General features: G+C 45.7%; 1 protein-coding gene across 2 annotated transcripts in view; it reads left to right on the top strand.

Moving 5' to 3' along the window:
* LOC142302829 (E3 ubiquitin/ISG15 ligase TRIM25-like) overlaps window positions 1-11,899 on the top strand; it is a 17,950-nt gene extending 6,051 nt beyond the window's left edge. Inside the window, exons 2-3 of one of the 2 annotated variants that reach the window (XM_075343940.1) lie at window positions 5,893-6,002; window positions 7,088-11,899. In XM_075343940.1, coding sequence (XP_075200055.1) covers window positions 7,090-8,691 — 1,602 coding nt within the window. In that variant the 5' untranslated portion in view covers window positions 5,893-6,002; window positions 7,088-7,089 and the 3' untranslated portion in view covers window positions 8,692-11,899. Of the gene's footprint in view, window positions 1-5,816; window positions 6,003-7,087 lie in introns of both variants that reach the window. The other variant, XM_075343939.1, reaches the window with a different exon arrangement.
* The last annotated feature ends 1,463 nt before the right edge of the window (window positions 11,900-13,362 follow it).

Raw genomic sequence — 13,362 nt, 5'->3', positions numbered from 1 at the left:
CCCTGCTCACATGTGATGTAATGCCGAAATAACTGTGGAAACTGTTCAGTAAAAGACTTGCTTAATAAGGACTGGTGGTCTCGGTGTCAGTGTACACTGCTGTCTGGTCCTGGCCTGCCAAAGGCAATGGTGACATGCGGTCTGCTAAGAGGCATGACCTGCACCACACAAGTCCACGCACCCAGCCAGGGCCACGGTTTTCATGTAGTGTTCGGGGGCGTCTGGAGTCAATCCCTCGCCCGCCCCTACCACCTCGTGCCACCCTACACGTTCTCCAGAGATGTTGTGCTTTCACCTAAGCAGTTGGTGTCATCTATAAAATAGAGCAGATACTCTGCTGCAAAGGCCGGGAATGGAGATAGCGAAGTAACTGGAATTTAAACCCCTTAGATAATATAGCTGAGAGAAGCGGCAGAGGTGTGAGGTGACCTCTGTGAGACCGGCCTCATTCATCCATGTCTCACAATTTGAGAATGGCTTGTGATGTACAGACTGGCCACAAGTCTCCAGACCAGGGCCATCTTAAGGGGAACCTATCACCAGTTTTTTAGCCTATAAACTGCAGCCACCACTAGTGGGCTTTTATATACAACATTCTAACATGCTGTATATAAGGGCCCAGGCCGCTGTGTAGAACATAAAAATTACTTTATAATACTCACCTAAACCGGTCGCTGCTGTGGATGTGGGTCAAATTGGTGTCTTCGTCCTCCGGTGCCGACGCCTCCTCTTTCAGCCATCTTTGTCCTCCATCTTCTGAAGCCGCGGTGCATGACGCGTCCTAAGTCATACAGACTCGCCGGCATTCAGGACCTGAGCAGGGCAGATCAAAGTATTGTAGTGCGCATGCGCGGGACCGGCGAGTGTGGATGACATAGACGCTTCATGCAGGATTCAGAAGGAGGATGAAGATGGCCGAAAGAGGAGGCGCCACCACCGGAGGACGAAGATGCCCATTTGAGCCACATCCACCATAACGACCGGTTTAGGTGAGTATTATAAAGTGTTTATGTTGTACACAGCGGCCTGGACTCTTATATACAGAATTCTAACATGCTGTATATAAGAGCCCGGTGGTGGTGGCCGCATCTTATAGGTAAAAAACCGGTGACAGGTTCCCTTTAACAGCATTTTGGGCCCCTGGGCAAACCACTGTGCTGGGACCTCTACGACAACCACTTACAGGAATAAAAAGTAAATGGCGATAATATTAAATATATTTATTTTATTGGCACGTCAACAAAACTGGTGTGAGCACATTAAAAACATTTAAGTGATCAACATGATAAACACCTGAACAATACACAAGGCTCGAAAAACACAATCCTCAGTAAGTCATACATTATATGGCACACTATGGAAGTATGGATTTTGTTTTCAGAGAATTTTTCTTATTGGCTTGAATTCAATGGTCTTCAGGATGTCACTTTCCATGCACATGAGGGAAGCCAGTGGAAACGGTGATTACGAAGCAGATTTTTTAGAAGTTTCAGTTTTGAAAAAGTACGTTCTCCAGTAGAGTTGGTCACCGTCAAGCACATGAACTATCTGAATGCAATTTCAACATTTGGGAATTCAGATTTCAATTTTTTTTTTAGTCCTATGCAGGAAATGTAGCGCCCCTGAACTACTCAGGGCACTACTAGGTACTGCATCCTCACCTGGATGCAGGGCCTACCCCCAGGGACCTGGAACACCAGTGCCAGTAACATCTGCACACACACAAAATCCCAGTTTCCACTCCACACCAAGGGTAATTGGCTAGTCAGACACCACAGGGATGGCCACCTAGAGAGTGGAGCCAGTCCAGGGGACTAGACATCCTGGTGGGAGGGAACAGTCAGTCAAGTCAGGAGAGTGAAAGTGAATGGAAGTGCCTCAAGCTGGGTCGTGCAATGGTGACCCGAGGGTACAGGAGAGTAGTTGCCAGGATAGGTACACCCAAGTACCACTGGAACCAGAGCACCGATGGGGCACAGGGTCCTAGGTCAGGCGCCAGCTTCACGCGGCCTGGCAAATACCTGCACAATGAGGGGACCTTCACTGACCCACAGATCCGGGGGTATCGGCAGTAACAAGCGGATCAGGGTTCGGGACCACGGACCAACCTTACAGGGTCCACAATGCCCACCATACGTACGAGGAGACTGCCAAAAGACAGTTGGGACTCAGACTTCATGCTACGGGGACCCAACCACACTGAGGGTGCTGGGGACAGAGCAACTGAGTCATCAAACAAACTACAGGGACCTGAACCAGCCGTCCAAGGGTCCAGAGTGAGTAAAACTGTTACCTTACACCCCACAGTGTGGCCTCCCTTCTTCAGCAAAAGTCTCCACTATCTATTCCCCAGGGCCCGACCCTACCTGTAGAGGGCCTACCACCACAGCTGCCATTACCACCAGCCCTAGGGATAACCAACCCAGCAGCAGCGGTTCCACCATCCTAACTGCAATCCGCAGGTGGCGTCACAGAAAAGACTTTAATCTCCCCTATAAATACTCCCCATTATAAAGCGTCCCCAAGGTCACGGAACCGGGCAACGGCCAGTATTCTCCCGTGACACAGTATCCCCGTAAATATACGGGCCGGGAGTACCCCATAGCCCTGGGCGACACAGAAGAGTCTCACAATTTTCATCTTGAGCCATGTAGTGCTTGAGATGTTCACATTCATTTAAAGTGAACCTGTCGGGTGCAATATGCACCCAGAACCACGAGCAGTTCTGTGTCTGCGGTGAACGCTGAGCTGATTGTGCACTAGACCTTTCTGAAGCTTAATTGTGTCTAGCAATGACCATTTATGAAGCTAATATTGATGCCACCTGAGTAAAAAAAGCAGTTTGAACTATTACATGAGGTACAGTGCCTTACAAAAGTATTCACCCCCCCCCCCTTGAATTGTTCAACCTTTCCCCACATTTCAGGCTTCAAACAGAATGGTAAAAAATTTAAATTTTATGGTGAAGAATCAACAACAAGTGGGACACAATAATGAAGTTGAATATTGCTTATTTCTCATTTTTTGTAAAAAATAAACAACTGAAAATTGGGGCGTGCAATATTATTCGGCCTCTTTAAGTTAATACTTTGTAGCGCCACCTTTTTTGCGATTACAGCTGCAGACGCTTTGGGTATGTGTCTATCAGTTTTGCACATCGAGAGACTGAAATTCTCGCCCATTCTTCCTTTGTAAACAGCTGGAGCTGAGTGAGGTTGGATGGAGAGCGTTTGTGAACATCAGTTTTCAGCTCTTTCTACAGATTCTCGATTGGGTTCAGGTCTGGACTGTGACTTGGCCATTCTAAAGGCCCTGTCACACACAGAGATAAATCTGCGGCAGATCTGTGGTTGCAGTGAAATTGTGGACAATCAGTGCCAGGTTTGTGGCTGTGTACAAATGGAACAATATGTCCATGATTTCACGGCAACCACAGATCTGCCAAAGATGTATCTCTGTGTGTGACGGGGCCTTAACACCTGGATACATTTATTTATGAACCATTCCAGTGTAGATTTTGCTTTGTTTGGGATCATTGTCTTGTTGGAAGACAAATCTCCGTCCCAGTCTCAGGTCTTTTGTAGACTCAAACAGGTTTGCTTTAAATATGGTCCTGTTTTTGTCTCCATCCATCTTCCCATCAATTTTAACCATCTTCCACGTTCCTGCTAAAGCAAAGCAGACCCAAACCATGATGCTGCCACCACCATGTTTGACAGTGGGGATGGTGTGATGAGCTGTGTTGCTTTTATGCCAAACATATTGTTTGGTATTGTGTCCAAAAAGTTCTATTTTGGTTTCAGCTGACCAGAGACCTTCTTCTTCCAAATGTTTGGTGTCTCCCAGGTGGCTTTTGGCAAACTTTAAATGACACTTTTTATGGATATCTTTGAGAAATGGCTTTCTTCTTGCCACTCTTCCATAAAGGCTAGATTTGTGCAGTGTACAACTGATTAGACTCTCCCACCTCAGCTGTAGATCTCTGCAGTTCATCCAGAGCGATCATGGGCTTCTTGGCTGCATCTCTGATCAGTCTTCTACTTGTTTCAGATGAAAGTTTGGATGGACGGCCGGGTCTTGGTAGATTTGCATTGGTATGATGCTCCTTCCATTTCAATATGATCGCTTGCACAGTGCTTCTTGGGATGTTTAACGTTTTGGAAATCTTTTTGCAACCAAATCCGGCTTTAAACTTCTCCACAGTATCACGGACCTGCCTGTTGTGTTCTTTGATCTTCATGATGCTATCTGCGCCTAAAACAGAATATGAGACTATCACAGAGCAGGGGCATTTATACGGAGACTTGATGACACACAGGTGGATTATATTTATCATCATCAGTCATTTAGGACAACATTGGATCATTCAGAGATCCTCAATGAACTTCTGGAGTGAGTTTGCTGCACTGAAAGTAAAGGGGCCGAATAATATTGCATGCCGCAATTTTCAGTTTATTTTTTACAAAAGTTTAAAGGGAACCTGTCGCCATTTTTATGGCCTATAAGCTGCGGCCACCACCACTGGGCTCTTGTATACAGCATTCTAACATGCTGTATATAAGGGCGCAGGCCGTTGTGCGAACATAAAAAACACTTTATAATATTTACCTAAATCGGTCGCTGCGGTGCTGGTTGGCCTGGTGAGTGGCGCCTCCTCTCTCGGCCATCTTGCTCCTCTGTCTTCTGAAGCCTGTGTGCATGACGCTTCCACGTCATACACACTCGCCGGCACTGAGGTCCTGCGCAGGCGCACTTTGATCTGCCCTGCTCAGGGCAGATCAAAGTATTGTAGTGCGCCTGTGCAAGGACCTCAGTGGCGGCGAGTGTGTATGACGTGGACCACTTTTTCCACTTTGTAATTGACCAACCTCTCTTCCTTTTGATGATGTTCTTCTGACTGTCCACCCGTCCTTCGTTATCAGCCTGCGATCCTAACCTCATTGTAGCTCATCTTACTAACAGCACTTCAGTTATCACATCCCCACAAGATTACAAGCTCTATACACATCGCAGGCAAACACTCATTTTATCGGAGATACTTTTATGTCCACAAAATAAAGCTTATATTTATATATAATTGTATGCCAAATTGTCTATATACATGACATTTCAGCATTTTTTTTGCATATTTTTACTTTTGAATCAAACTGAGAGTGACCTCTGACATGTCATGTGCTCGACCTTGGCGCCTTTTGAAATGTGGACTTTTTTGAGATGCCTGCGCCTTTGTGGTTTTTTTTTTTTTTTTCCCTGATTAATGAGGTTGGAATACCTTGAGATGCTTAGGAAATAAATCTTAGGAATCATCGTGTCTCCTGCATCCTTTTTACCGTATTTCAATCCATCAAGTATTGAAAGGGTTAAGGTAAATGTCTATTCTGCAGTGATGTAACAGGTAGTTGTAATCTCAGCTGCAGCCACAACCTTCTCCTGTAAATATTCACTTTTCACTCCTCCCTATGCCAGCTATAGCTCATACTTATGCTGACTATGTTGAAGGAGCTCAGCGCTGCATAGCTGTGGTGTTGTTTCAATTGCAGCTGCGAAGTTTACTACTGAAGAAACGAGTGCTTTTTGTTTGTCTTTTCCCACCTGTTTCTTACCTTCCAGCTGCGCAGGTGGAAGTCATGCATATTTCCTATTTTAAGCTTTCTGCTTATCCACATTGTAGACAGAATGCTGCCAATCAGTGGTCTGGGTGGGGTTATACAGAGCTCAGCATTCAGAAAACTGGTAATGAAGCTGTGCATCAGAAAAAACGTTTTCAATAAAAAATGCAGGACCCATTAAAGTAAGTGGTGTTGTTTCTATTGCAGCTGCGAAGGTCCCTACTGAAGATACTAAGGAGTGCTTTTGTTGTTTCTTTCCCCACCCGTTTGTCTCACCTTCCAGCAGCGGAGATAGAAGTCACGTATATTTCCTACAACTGTCCTCCATCATCTCTCGTGTGACCATTGGCAGCCGATATACTCTAAAGTTCTTGTGATATACAACTTAATCTGGTGAGCACACATCCCTTATCTATTCACAATTGTGTTATGGTATCACCGTATTGTGCTTTTCTTGCTTCTTTCTCTCTGTACCCACCACTGAGTGGCAGCTTTCAGCTTATGTTCATTGTAGACTGAATGCTGCCAATCAGTGGCCTGGGTGGGGTTATACAGAGCTCAGCATTCAGAAAACTTGTAGCTGTGCAACAGAGGAAACAGTTTTTAATAATAAATGCAGGACCCAGTGAAGTAAGTGACACAACTCTGAAATCAGAGTTTCTGCCCCTACATCACGTTACTCTCACAAGGGATATTAAACAACTGGTGGCAGATTCCTATTAAGGAGTTAAAGACGTGGTTCACCCATTTTTTTGCTACATCCGTATAACATTGAGAAACAATATTTCTCTCAAATACCTTCCGTTGGTAATAGTGCCTGTGAGCAGCACTATTGCGGACCGCTGTTTTCCATCGCGTGACCCCTGGGCTCCGTGACTTCGGATCTGGTGATGTCAACTTCCTGTTCACATGACACCACCGCGGCCGGCCCCAATCTCCGTGAGTCACTGGGCTGTGGGTGGCAATTCCTGCTCGTCACAGCCCAGCATCGCTCCGGCTTGTTTGCTCTGGAGTGAAAGAGGAGGGAGCAGGGAGATGGACTTTCATGCTGGGCTGTGTGGAGCGGTGCAACGACGCCCACTGCCCAGTCACTCATGGAGACTGCAGCCAGCCTCAGTTGGCGTGACAACACCGGATGCTGGGGGTCATGGAGCCCAGGGGTCACGTGATGGGGTAAGCGGACCACAATAGCGCTGCTCACAGGCACTATTGGCAACACAAGGTATTTGAAAGAAACCTTATTTCTCAACATTATATCGATGTGGCCCATAATGAAAAGGGGTGAACCACGCCTTTAAGTGAATAGGTGTAACTACAACATTGCTAAGTATTATCAGTTTCGTTTCCTCCTTCCCTCAACTATGAGCCACGGTGTCTGCTGATCTGGGGGTGAAGGGTTTAAGTGAATGGGTGTAACTACAACATTGTTAAATATTGAGTAACATTCACATTGTTTCATTTCTTCCTTCTTCCGTCAGCCATGGCGTCTGCTATTCTGAATGACGAGCTGCTCTGCTCCATCTGTTTATCTATTTTTAATGATCCTGTAACGCTGAGATGTGGACACAACTTCTGCCGGGTCTGTATTGATCGTGTGCTGGATACACAGGACGAGTCTGGAGGTTATTCCTGTCCTGAATGCAGAGAAGAGTTTCAGGAGCGGCCGGCGCTGATGAGGAACATAAATCTTCATAATGTCGCAGAACGATTCCTGATTACTCAGCAAGAACAAGAGATCACCGGGATCTGCTGCACTTACTGTGTGGACTCTCCTGTACCTGCTGTTAGATCCTGTCTACACTGTGAGGCTTCTCTGTGTGAGAAACACCTGAGGGCTCACAGCAAATCACCAGAACACGTCTTATCTGATCCCAGCACTTCTCTGGAAAAAAGGAAATGTTCTGTCCATAAGGAACCTTTAAAGTATTATTGTACTCAGGATGCCGTCTGTATCTGTGTGTCCTGCAGTTTGATTGGGGAACATAAAGGACATAAAATGGAGTCACTGGATGAGGCCTCAGAGAACAAGAAGAAGAAACTGATAAATGTTCTCCTGAAACTGATCACAAAGAGAGCGAAAGCTGCGGTAAGAGTCCGGAGTCTGGAGGAACGCAGGAGAAAAGCTCAAGAGAAAGCAGCCGGAGAAGCCGAGAGAGTCACTGCCCTGTGTACAGACATCAGGAGACGGGTGGACGACCTGGAGAAGAAGGTCCTGAGTGAGATCTCCAGGCAGGAAAAGGAAGAGTCACTGTCACTGCCTGCTCTGATCCATCAGCTGGAGATAAAGAAGGACGAGCTGTCCAGGAAGATGAGGCACATTGAGGAGCTGTGTAACATGACTGATCCACTGACCGTCTTACAGGAACCAGACACCGGGGACTTGTGTGATCCTGAGGAGGAGGGAGGTGATGAGGACACAGGGGGACATGATAAACAGCTCCATGATGGAGATGACCTGGATGTGGCTGTGATCTCACACACATTACACACATTATGTGAGGTGATAACAGGTATAAGGAGCGGGATCTATGTGGAGGGTCCTGCAGACATATTACTGGATGTAAACACAGCTGCTAATTATGTCCTTATATCAGACGACCTGAAAACTGCAACCTGGACACAAGAGGAGCAGAATCGTCCAGAAACAGCAGAGAGATTCCAGGAATATGATCAGGTGATGAGCAGGAGGGGATTTACCTCAGGACGACATTACTGGGATGTGGAGATCAGTGCAGGTGCATGGAGGGTGGGGATGTGTTATCCCAGTATAGACAGGAGTGGAGATCAGTCACTGATTGGAGAGAATAACAAGTCCTGGTGCTTGAGGAGATATAATAATGAGTATTCAGTGATACATGACAGTATAGAGATCCAGTTACCGAACAAGATCTCCAGTGATAGATTCAGGATCTGTCTGGATTATGGGGCCGGGCAGTTGTCCTTTTATGAGCTGTGTGACCCCATCAGACACTTACACACCTTCACTGCCGCCTTCTCCGAGCCCCTTCACGCTGCATTATATGTATTTATGGTATATATTGATGATCACTGTGTAGATAACTGGGTGAAGATTAGAACATAACAGGAAAGTAACATCAGAAAATTCCTTATTTGTAAAGTAACTTTCATTGTAAACATTTTTCTGAATTTTATGACATAAAATACATTTCCCTCCGGAGCCTCCTGAAATCTTCCTGTGTTTCCTGACACCACTGACCTTAAGAATAGATTTTCCACAGAGATCACTTCTCAGCAGTCTCATTATCAACACAGGAAGGAAATGTAAGGTAACACCTCTGGTATAAAGCTGGAGGAGGATGATGCAGGATCCACCATTGACAATAACTGATGGACACAGCTCCCCCTCCCCGCACAGGGATCTCTGCACAGGACACAGAGCATGCCCACAAGTCCTCTCCGGATGATGCTCTCCTCCATCCATGTGTCTGCTGTGGAGCAAATCTTTGAGTGACATTAACAGGAAATAGCAGCAGCTCAGACAATATGGCCGCCCCCATCATCATGTATAGAAGATAAAATATAAAAAATTAAAATTAAATGTGAAAATCAATAAGAAAAAGAGAAAACAGATCATATGTAATAATAGCGTCTAATCCTTAGATAATGCAAATTTAGGATTATTCAGACTTAACCGTTTAAAGACACAGACAATTTAGAGTTTTGCATTTTCATTTTTTCCTCCCAATTTTCTAATCACCATAACTTTCTTATCTTTCCGTCACCATAGACGTATAAGAGCTTGTGTGTTGTGAGACTAGCTGCAGATTTTGTTGACACCATTCATTTTACCGTATAAAGTTAGGAAAATGGGGGAAAAAAAATCCAAATGCAGATTGGGCTGATTAATTTCAGATTTATATATACAATTTTGTTTTTTGTTTTTTTTCAATTTTTGAATTCTTTACATTTCTTATATTTAACTTAGGAAAAGGAGGGGATTTGAATGTTTGTGTTTTTTTTTTTTTTTCCTTTTCTAAGATGTTAGGTTTCTTTTTTAACGGCGTTGACCCTGTGATTGCTTGTTCTGTATAGAGCAATGCTCCATTGATGTTGTGTAGTGTAAAAATCACGGCTTATGGCTGAACATCACAGGAAAATCAGCTTGACCAGTATGTGGACTTTACATAGGTCCTCAGCCGTCATGGCAGCCCATCGATGCCTCATGATCATGTTGCAGGAAGGCTAATGGGCAGTCAAACTAACACCTGAGTTGGATCTTGGAGCCTAAATGCTGCTGTTAGTGACTGACAGGAACATTTATCAAGTTACCAGTTTGATTGTTGACGGTTTGCTGCTGTAAAATGTAATCTGTCAGCAGGTTTTTGTTATGTAATCTGAGAGCAGCATAATGTGGGGGCAAAGAGTCTGATTCCAGGGATGTGTCAATTACTGAACTGCTTGTGCAGTTTTGATATAATCCCTGTCTTCACTGCTGTAGATGTAGCAGAACTCGGAATGCTGAGCTCTGTATAACCCCGCCCACACCACTGATTGGCAGTTTCCTGTGTACACTGTATATTGTCAGCAATCTGCCAATCAGTGTTGGGGTCAGGTTTACACAGACTAGCTGGACTAGCCACCACATGAGACCTAATCCTCTAGTGATAATGTCCTGCTGATAAAACACTGATTGAAATTACAGCAAGCTACTGAGCAATTGACACATCCCTGGAATTAAGGGTGCTTTACACGCTGCGATATCGCTAACGAATTATCGTCGGGGTCACGGTGTTTGTGATGCACATCCGGCGCCGTTAGCGACATCGCAGCGTGTGACACATATGAGCGACCTTAAACGGTCGCAAAAGAGACAAAAATCGTTGGTTTTGGAGAGGTTGTCCTAAAACCAAAAATCGTTTTCTGCTTATTAGCGATGTTGTTCCTCGTTCCTGCGGCACCACACATCGCTGTGTGTGACACCGCAGGAGCGACGAACATCTCCCTACCTGCCTCCACCGGCAATGCGGAAGGAAGGAGGTGGGCGGAATGTTACGTCCCGCTCATCTCCGCCCCTCCGCTTCTATTGGACGCCTGCCGTGTGACGCCGCACGAACCGCCCCCTTAGAGAGGAGGTGGTTCGCCGGCCAGAGCGACGTCACAGGGCAGGTAAGTGCGTGTCACGGGGGTAAGCAAGGTTGTGCGCCACGGGCAGCGATATGCCCGTGTCGCACAACCGACGGGGGCGGGTACGATCGCTTGCAATCTCGCTAGCGAGATCGCAGCGTGTAAAGTACCCTTTAGACTTTCTGCCCCTACATCATGCTTCTGTCAGATTAAATAGCAAAAACCTGCTGCCAGATTCCCTTTTAAAGACAGATACTGTGGAAAAGAGACAACATGTCCCCTGTGTACAACAGGCTCAGCTCCGGTGTTAATTATTAGACGATATAGATGATATATTCCCCTTAGGGGAGATCTGATGATCAGCCGATCGCTGCTTCCGCTTCCATTTAGTAAATGATTATCTTGACTCTGACAACTGGATCCATTTGCTGTTATGATGACATGAGTTGCTGGTGACAGATCCTGTTATTTTCATCCTGTGTAGTCAGCACATTGAGCACATGAAGGTGGCGCTTTCTGAATATTGAAATCACTAGTAGCATAGCCGAGTACTATGAGTCCCGGAGTCACCGCCGCCGGCTCCTGCCTGTACCCTGATAGCTATATGACTGTAACAGCCGCTACTTTCAGCCATTACGAAGGGGAGATCACGACGTAAAGATTTATACAGCTGTCATTAAAGGAGTTTTCCACTTATAGAAAAGTGATCCCCAATCGTTTCCCAGCATGTAAAATCACAAACGTAGACAGTACTCCCCCTCCTCCGGTCCAGTGTCAGGTCGCAGCGATGTGCGTTGCAGTCATGGTGTCACCTCTGCAACCGATACGCAGAAACCAAAGCTGCGGTGGAGAACTGGTGCTGAACAGCGGGAGGGCGAGTACTAACTGTATGTAACAGGCTGGGAAACATATTGAAACCAGTTTTCTATAAGTGAAAAACCCCTTAAGTCCAAAAAATGCTGCATAAATCTTTAAACATTTAGCTCCCCCTAGTGGTGGCCAGAATTACTGTATATCGTCATACTGTTATAAAGAATCCTCATAAGCATGTAAGGATCTGACATCAGCTTCTTGTTAATGGTTTCCAGATGGCAAAAACTGAAAATATTTTAACTGTAATAAATAAAAATGACTAATGATAAGACAAATGATTGTATAACTACAGCTAAAACTGCTGATAATAAATGGTATATTATTGCACATTACTGCTGGTGTTTTTATTGTGTGTGAACTGGGGGCAATTTTATAAAAATGTCTCATTACTACAGGAGTAGTCATCTGGGAGAGGCGGATTCAGGGAAGAAATATATTCACCTAATGTAACCTACAGTGGGATATGATTTCTCTGTACCGTATTTTTCGTTTTATAAGACGCACCCCAAATTTGAAGCAGGAAAATAGGAAAAAAATATTTTTACTGTTAAAATTGGGATCAGTCTTATAATTCTAGTGCATCTTATATTAGCTCACCAGGGGAGAGCGGCAGTGGTGGCGCAGCTCAGGCAGGTCACAGGAGGCAGGGTCTGTGATGCTGTGGGCTCGGAGGAAGGGGTGTCCCGGCTCAGGAGGGTCAGTGGCACGAGGGTCGGCAATACAGTGGGCTCGTGGGGTGTCACGGCAGCTGGCACCATTGATCTGCTGGTGGGCTGCAGGCTCCGTGGAATCTTCGGCTGTTCACACAATGGAATTCAAGAAAATGGCTGCAGAGCGAGCGCTTGAACAGATTGGCCTCTGCGTCCATTTTCTTGAACTCCATCGTGTCAACTGACAACTCAAAACAGCCAGCAGCCCACTGGCAGATTAATGGTGCCCGCAGCAGCAACACCCCACGAGTCCGCAGTTTCGCTGACTGTCCACTGACCCTCCTGAGCTGCTCCGCTGCAGTGACACCCCCCTCTCCGATCTCTCTGTATCTCCAACCCTGTGACACCAGTGCCGGTAAGGCTAAGTTCACACTTCCGTTGTTTTGCATCAGTCACAATCAGTAGTGTAACTGATGCAACGGATGCGTTGCGTTGCAGATAGTGGCACAACTGATGCTGCAAAAAAGATCAGTTGTTTTTCTTTTTTACTGGGGTGTTTTTTACGGCCGCCGGGCGATCAGCTGATCGTTCACAATAGCCAGCCACCGGGCGATCAGCTGATCGTTCACAATAGCCAGCCACCGGGCGATCAGCTGATCGATTCGGCTGCTGGAACTGAATTTACAGTCATCATGGTTTTTTACTGTGCGCATGCTCACAGTAAAAAAACCAATCAGCCGCAGACAAAAAACGTTGCTCCCGCCGGATGGTCAGTCAGTCAGATGACTGATCAGTCACTCGGCGGATGCAACGCAGTGCTATCAGTCACAATCCGTCGCTAATAGAATTCTATGGGGGAAAAAAAAGGATTCCTGCAAAATATTTTGCAGGATACCGTAATTCCTCAAGGCGGCGGATTGTGACTGATGCAAAACAACACAAGTGTGAACTTCGCCTATACCATACCCGGATTATAAGACACACCTCCATTCTTCCCCCAGTTTTGGGGGGAAAAAAGTGCGTCTTATAATTCGGAAAGTACGGTACAATGTGCAAACAAACATCTAAGAAAACTATGGGCCGGATTCATCATTTGTGATTTCATGAAGCCAATTTTCTTATTTTGTCTTTTTTTGACGAATTTA

The sequence above is a fragment of the Anomaloglossus baeobatrachus genome, chromosome 4, assembly GCF_048569485.1.
Source record: "Anomaloglossus baeobatrachus isolate aAnoBae1 chromosome 4, aAnoBae1.hap1, whole genome shotgun sequence".
NCBI classification, from domain to species: Eukaryota; Metazoa; Chordata; class Amphibia; order Anura; family Aromobatidae; genus Anomaloglossus; species Anomaloglossus baeobatrachus.
Note: the sequence above shows the minus strand (reverse complement) of the source record. Positions and strands in the feature narration are given on the sequence as shown.